We start from the raw sequence: 8,439 nt of genomic DNA, 5'->3' as shown, positions 1-8,439 counted from the left end.
GTGTACCCCAAGAGTCTGTCTTTGGGACTGAATAAACAATAACAAATAAGATAGTTGCCAAAAGCCAATATGGGCACTACCACAGTAAATAGGATATCAATAGTATATATAAACAAAATGAAATATAGGGAGGAGGATATACTGACAGTTCACCCCAGTCCATGGGTGCATATCCATAAGAAAAGCAATAAATGTGAGTCCCTCCAAAAAATGAAAGGTAATTAAAAAACAAAAATATTTATTAGGACATAATGAATGGAGGCCTAATGCTCTTCGTGCCTATTGGGGCACTTACTCACAGCCTATAAGTAAGTGCCCCGATAGGCACGAAACGCGTTAGGTCTTCATTCATTATGTCCTAATAAATATTTTTGTACTTTTAATTACCTTTGATTGTTTTCTTTGGAGGGACTCACATTTATTGCTTTTCTTCTGTCTTTGGAGCTCGTCTTTCTTTACATCACATCTTTCAGATTCTCCTATCACCTTTATGTAAATGGCACACATATCTTCTTCCATTCCTGCCCTAATCTCAACCCCGCTATTCAGGCTACAGTCATGCAATTCCTTACCACTGTAACATCTTGGAAGGCTGCTTGCCACCTTTTTACTTAATATGTCCAAGACAGAACTTCTTATATTCCCATCTAAACCTGATCCCCTCCCTCTATTAAATATTACAGCTGACAATGTCATCCTAAATCCAATCTTCAAAGTCTATGTGTCAGTTTAGACCTTCCTGATACCCACATTGAATCCCTCACTAGAACAGGCCACTTTTTTTCCAAGAAACATTGCAAAGATATGTCCCTTCCTCTACTGCTAAAATGTTGGTCCAGTGACATATTAAGACATGCCCTTAAATCCATATGGCTCCTCCCCTGTGGATAACACAGCAACCACCAGCACATGATTAAATATCCTGTGGACCAGTAACAAGTATTTCTAAATGCTAACAATCCCCCTCCAGGTTCCCCTCCAACAGGCAGAGCATGGCACACATAGAATGAGTATGGCACCGCACACAATGAGCAGAGTATGGCACACACAGGGAGAGAAGGGAAGGCAGAGTCTGGTACAAACAGGGAGCATAGGGCAAGTAAAGTATGGCACACACATGTAGCATAGGGCAGACGGTATGACACACACAGCACACAGGAAGCGTAGGTAAGGCAGAGTATGGCACACACAAGAATCATAGGGCAGGCAGAGTATGGAACACCCAAGGAGCATAGGGCAGGCAGGGAGCATAGGGAAAGCAGCATAGAGCAGGAGACAGGGAAACCTTTTAGGACCACTCTAAGATGAACAGTTCATACTGTGCTACATACAGTGAAATAATGCTGGTGCCCCTCCTGCAGTTTAAATGAGGTGTAAACAGGTGAACAATGTGGGCACTTTAAGTCTGAGTCTGAAGTGTGAACAGTACAGGGCTTTAGGGTTGTGAACAAAAGAGGTGTGAACAATGCAGGGGGGGTGTGAACCTTACTGTCTGAATTTGAGGTGTACACAATGTAGGTGCCAGTTAATCTCAGTACTGATGCCTCTTAAAGTTTACTCAAACTAAGCAGTCACAGCAGGCAGACTTTCATGTGGGGGCAAACACAGGGGGGTAGTGGGTTGGATGCACTGGGCAGCACTGTTCTAAAGAAACTGGTTTTCCATCTGCAGTAACAAACCCTTGACCTATGCATTTCTTCCCCACTCTTTTTGTTTCTGTTTGTCTTCTCCTAATAAATTGTTAGCTTTCCAGGGCAGGGTCCACATCCCGACTGTATATTAATCCACCTATGCACGTAAGAACAGATTTAATCATTTTCACAGTTTCATATTTTATTAATATACATCTGTCTTTGTGTATGGCTATATAAAGCACTGCATAGATATGTTGTGCTATGTACATACATACAAGGGAAGTTGGGAGAAAATTTAAAGAAATACGAAGTGACAAAAAGAACAGGAAATTAGTGGAAAGAGTGCAAGGCAGTGAATGGCAGAAAATAAGTAAAAATCGATAAGGTAAAGACAAAAGTGGAGGTTACAGGAGAAAGTATGATGGAAGCAAAGTAAAATAAATTTGTGATCAATTTTATGATCATAAACTTTAAACTTAAAAATGTTAGCAAAATAAATGAAAAACAAAGCATGGAGCCATGGAAAGGGTATTGGCCATTCCCCTCTTTTTTGTATGTTTGTAGTAAACTCGGCTAGATCAATCACACCTCCATTATACGTTATGTTTACTTAGCCTTGTAGTACTTTCATAGTCCCCTCTGTGGCCTTGCAATATATACACATAAAAACATATTTTATTTCTCTAGTGCTGCACTCTATTGCTCAGAACACTTTTACTAACAATATACGATTTTGAAAACTGTAAGGACAGTTAATATTTTTAACTAAATGGCCTCCAACAAAATTAGGTTTTCTATATGAAAATCACAATAAAGACGAAACAGTGTTATCACACCAACTTGGAAGATTTGTTTAGCACTTCATTTATAACTCCTTTGTGTTCTCAAATAGTGGGAAGAAATCAGGCACCTGGAGAACAGTTTGTTGTTGAGAAAAAGACAGGATTATTTTAAAATGTAATATATCATGTTTTGTAAATAAATAATCTAATAGAATATACCACAACATTTTTCAGACATAGGAAGAAGAGTTTTAAAACACATTTTTGTGTGAATACCTAACAAAACATAGGGTGAAGGTGGAGAGCTGTGCAAAAAGAAAGGGGTAATTGCAAACATCTAGAAAATGATAAAATGAAAGAAAAAATAATGTTATTGAGCTGGATATATCAAATAAATACCTTAATATCAAGCTGGAAGCAAATACGGGCATATCAGATGCAGCACTGTAAAAATAATGTTCTTTTCTGTTTTATACTGTCCATAAAAAGGTAATGCATACAGGTTAAGTTGTATGTTTGTCCCAAAAAAGTATATTGCATTCTGCCTTTCATGTACATAAAATGTGTATTCCTGTTTTCATATACTTTTTTTCTGCTTTCCTCCCATTAAACACCCCATATTCCTTATACCACCATTTTTGTTTCTACTTCATGGAAATTTAGATTAAAACAACATTAATAGAGCAGTACAAACCCACCACTGCTTATGTTCCACCATGGAAAGACTAGTGCAAAATCAGTACCAGTTCCGCAAAGAATCTCAAGGACAATATAAAAACGTTGTTAACATTGTTGATCACTGTATAACATCACCTAAATTGTTTCAATGAATATCATTAGTTTGAATATTTTTAAACATACCCACGCATCTTCTTTGCTTTGCAAACCAGTTTATAGCCTGGCAGGTAAACTAGTTCAATTTGAATTAAATACCCCCACCCTTTCCTTTTGAAAAGTCTTTATTTTCTTTCTTTGATAATCAATTAAAATATCACATTTACCCCAAAAATCCTAAAAAAAATTGTAAAAATCATTATTTATTATGAACTTAAAAGGAAATGCACCCTTCGGCTGCTATGTTTAAAAAAATGAATATTGTCTTTTAATGAACAAAAAAAAGGTTTAAAAAATCCCAGAAAAAAATAACACCATATGTAAATGCCTCCAATGAATGACGTACCTAGCTCTGATAATGTAACTTGACATTTGGATTAGAGGTTTCAACATATTGCACAAAATTGTGTATTTTGCCTATTGCTCAAATTAAAGTGACAGCAATAATCTGTACGCCAAGAATACAAAAATAAAACAGTTATTAGGACTTGCAGAAATATTATTTTGTATTTTGATTTTTTTGACAATTTTAATCATGTATGTATCGGCATACAGAATGGGGGAGTTGAGAAATGATGGAAGTTACAATGGCGGCAAGATGCAAATTCATTCTGGCAAATTAAGATGCACACAACACAATCATGCTCAAATCTGTGCTTCAAAACTATTACTGATGGCAAAGGGATGGAATGAAATCTGCATCATACATGATTACTGTTTCAGTTCCAATGCATGTTTTTTGTCTGCTTGCAGTTTTATACCTGTCTCCAAATGGGAGATGCATACCACACTGCTAAACTGGAAGTACTTTGTCGATAAAGATAACACTTTATACAGTAGTAGCCATCCCTTTATCTTGTATAAAGAAAAATACATTTTAAAAAGGAAAACAAGACAAAATGAACGAAGAAATGTGAAATTAAAGAAAAGTAACATACGATTATAAACAGCATTAAGGATACATAAGGGATTGTCAATCAGACATAAAAAGGCAATAGACTAGGAATGACAATACCTGATTGGTAAGTAAGACTGTAATTACTTCTTGCTCCTGTAATACATATTGTTTGTCATATATGATTAATTTCTTCTTGAATGAAATGCAAAATTTGGAAAACAAACCCAAACATTTTGTATTCCAACCATAATGAACAAATACATATGCTCTAGTTTACACTATTGGCGTCTTAAAATAGTGGCTTTATCGAAATGTAAGGCAATATAAAGTGTGGCACAGTGGATAAGACATTTGGGGTCTGACTCCAATGTGAGTATCTTGAGACCTTGGCCAAATCATTTTATATCCCTATGCCCCAAGCTCCACAAATAAGAGTTTTTAACCTTCCTTGGAGAGAAAAACAATTACTTTGTAAAATTAGATGACATAAATACTCTTGTGCTGTTTTCAAAATGTACTTTTTATATATATATTATATAATATTATATATATATATATATACACACACACAGAATAGGGAATGGCCAGAATGCTTGGGCTTCCTTCTGAAAGGCAGCTACCATATGGACACTTATGTAGGATTAAGTAGTCAGGTTTCAGGAGGCTAGCTGAAATTCACTTATGGCCTGACCCCAAAGAAGTATCAGAATTTCCATTTGAGCCAAATTTTTCTTTAAAACATCATATCAGCACTGTCACAGAATGCACTATGGCTCCCTTCAGAGATACCCTATGTTTACTTGTTGACAACATATAGGTTTATGCAGCATCGGCTATTTTCTAAGACTTGCTGAACAATATATTTACGTCAAAAGAGAAGCAAGGAATAAAATAAACAGTTTTATTTACCAGTGACAATGTCAGGGTATAAAGCAGCTCAAGAGTATCCAAAAATATTATTGAATTATTCTGAGAATGCAAAGAACCACTTTCTTCATTTGCTTTAGAAGATCTGTGCTACTGTAAAGGTGCATTATGTAAAAAGGTAGATGGGCATGGATTTGGTATGACACAAAAATATACACAACACGTCACACAAAAAAAAAAAATGTTGAATGGCCTTTGCCCAGCAGAGGTAGATAAAGGTTATAACAAACTGTTTACTGACCATAAACACTTAAATAGTAGATCAGTTGAACAAGAGCTCACCTAGTAAGTGCTTTTTGTACAGCGCCCTGCCCTGACTCTTTTCTACAGTACTAAAGTACTACCCAGTTATTGCTCCACTGTATTTAAATACACTATCTACTAAAGATCTACATTCTAGCATTATTTAAGGCTTTTTATTTTTTTATTTTTCGTTCTACAAAACTTTTTGCAAAGTTTAAACAAAGTCACAATATGCCCAAACCCCCCACCCCAAGAAAAAGCACCATGTTCATGTCTAAATAAAACTGGTCTTGAAATCAGCGATGGATAACAGAACATAAGCAAACAAAATAGTATTTCTCTTTTTTTTACTGGTGCATTTTCTTCCTATTGCATCAATATGTACCTCCAGAATCACATTTAAACATGTCTTTTCTGATAAAAATTCAGGAGAAGACTTTTTTTCATGTGAAAAATGCATAGTATAAATACTTTTAAATGCTTTTCTGGTATTACATGACAAAGAGGCTAGACCAGGGCTGCCAATATGGGGTAGTCCAGCTGTCCATCTGCAATAGCAAGCATCCTCATAGAGTAAGGGACTCTGAGAATGCTGGGAGCTGTATTTGACATACCAGGATGTATAGACATTCCAGGACTAATGACAATGACTAACCATAAAAAAAGGTGACCTTGCTGTAATGATTGGCCACACCATTTTTGCTTAGAAAACATTCCCTTATAAGTTTCTTCATATTTCAGCTACAAATATCTCTGAAGTGCAATTTCTAGAACAGGAAGGAATGTGTTTTTATTTTTTTTGTTTGTTTTTTTTAAACAGCCCTTATAACTTTTCCTTCGATAGTGTTTACTGTAAACTATAACAAAGAAAACAAAATCCCTTTCTTTTGGGGTTAAAAAGTGCTAGTCCCCAGTTAAGAAAATATATAAGATAATGAATTAGTTACAAAATTTATAGAGGATTTACTATGACTTATTATTTTGTGGTGTTTTGAAAAATCCAATATTTTGTACAATTTTTCATTTTCACATGAAGATGACATGCTCTTAATCCGTATACCTTCATGTGGTCGAATCCCATGATTTCTTGAATTGTAGATGAAAAAGGATTCACAGTTGAATGTGAGCGGGATTATGGATGGCATTCATCAAAACATTCACCATTTCACCAGTATTTCATGATGAGCAGGCAGGATTTCATACTAATACCAATGAACTCACTGTGATGAAACTTGCCTTCGTAACAAGCTCCGTAACAGTGTGCTTTAAGGTATTGGATGTCGCCTATACTGAAGATAAACATAATTAGAAACTACATAAATTAGTGTTTGAGAGGAGTCTAACTCCATGTATTATTGATGTCCTTCTGAGACTCTACTACGATCAGTCTTTTTTGGTGACGTTGGACTGGATCAAAGAAAGTACATAACTGGAAAGAAATGCACATTTATAAAATAATTAATTCTATAAAACACACTTTTATCAGACTTTGATGAATGGAACTTGGTGTTTTTACCAACTCAAAAAGTATTTTGAAAGTCGAAACCCTCTTTCTGAATCTGCTTTTCAAGCATCGCACTGGTTAAAAGGTGACTGCAGCAGAAATTAAAACGTAATTCACAATGAATGCCAACACTTTTACCTCCAATGTGAAGGTCATCAACCATTTTACTCACTAAGCTCAACTGGTTCCACATTCTGGATCCTAAAGGCTGCTCCTGTTCAACTGACCAGTTCAAGACTGGGCATTTTAAATGGGAACTGGAGCAACACAGTTTGTTATAGGTTCACTTAAAAACTGGGTAACTGTCCAACTCTCTTAGGAGAGATGTATTTATCAATGTATTTGATTAATGATCCTCTCCCAACAGTAATCTAAAGGGGGGATATAAGGTACATGTGACCTAGCTGTTACCAATTTACAATTCCAACAATATTCAGAAAACAGTAGTGGCTGGCTGAGGATGGCAGGGATTGTACTTCAACGACAATTAGCCCCCCTCCCTGCTATTGGTTTTACTTAGTCAGCTGATTTGTGCAACTGTGGCAGAGGCACACCACAATACTGTGCACCCATTCATTGTGATTACACAGACAGAACCAAGCAGATGTTTGTTTTATTTATGCTTTGGGAAGATGAGTAAAAGAATGGTTTGATGAAAAAAAATGGACAGTAACTTTCAGTTTTGTTTGCTATGGATGTATTCACAGCATTCATTTCCCAAGAGTAGAAACTAACAAGACAAAAAAAGACAATGTTATCAAGTGAATACATAAAATGGCTAGAAATATATAGACAGTGAAATGGTTTAGCTTTCAGAAACCTTTCCCACAAAAACAATTCCTGTATTAACAAGAGCAAAATCAAACAAACAAAAAAAAGAAACCCAGACGTTAAAACACAGTGTATAAAATGGAGTGAGAAATTTAAAGTCATCATACAGCCTTTTAGCCAATAAAAAGCTGTCCCTTTGTGTCCTTGAAATTTGTAATCAGGCCCAAATATTTCAGCTGTATACAGGAAGCCATTAGAAAATTGGTTATCAGGTACAAACACCTCGCTTCTTTCACCATTGCCTGTGGTACCATTCTGGAATGGGACAGCTGAGTATATATATGATTTTTAAGTAATCCTTTTTTTTTACTATTCCTCATTTGTTGAATTGTCTTCCAGTATTATGCTTGCAAAACCCGGTGCTGTTGAGTTTTGTGCTGCTGAGACTGTTAGTACTGTATGTAAGAGAATCAGTACAAGAACACACAGTTTAAGTTTACTGTTACACAGTCTGGATGCTGATGAAGCTGTGGGTGTCCTGTGATGCAACGTAGAGTCATATGGTTTTTTAGTCCCTTTGGATTGGTCGTCTGCTAATAATTCCCATCTGACATCACAGCATTCTGGTTCTGCATTGGTTGGATAGTTTTCATACAGCCCTGCAAAATAAAGTACACTTGGAGTTGGTAGCACATCATTTATTCCTAAATTATAAAAAAAGAAAACAGAGGCATCATTCCAATCTATATGCCATTTCTTTGAAATGAGAATAAACAGTTTCATGTGTCTAGCTCTGCCACCTTTAAAAATTGATGGGACACATCACGCTTTAAAATTATTAAGTAA

General features: G+C 35.8%; 1 protein-coding gene across 1 annotated transcript in view; it reads right to left on the bottom strand.

The window, feature by feature from the left end:
• Positions 1-5,035: 5,035 nt before the first annotated feature.
• Positions 5,036-8,439, bottom strand: part of LOC121400025 (transmembrane protein FAM155A-like) — a 254,873-nt gene continuing 251,469 nt past the window's right edge. Inside the window, exon 3 of the mRNA XM_041582399.1 lies at positions 5,036-8,252. Coding sequence (XP_041438333.1) covers positions 7,963-8,252 — 290 coding nt within the window. The 3' untranslated portion in view covers positions 5,036-7,962. The remainder of the gene's footprint in view (positions 8,253-8,439) is intronic.

This window comes from Xenopus laevis, chromosome 2L, assembly GCF_017654675.1.
Source record: "Xenopus laevis strain J_2021 chromosome 2L, Xenopus_laevis_v10.1, whole genome shotgun sequence".
Classification (NCBI taxonomy): Eukaryota; Metazoa; Chordata; class Amphibia; order Anura; family Pipidae; genus Xenopus; species Xenopus laevis.
The sequence above is the reverse complement of the archived record's forward strand: the minus strand, read 5'-3'. Positions and strand labels throughout refer to the sequence as shown.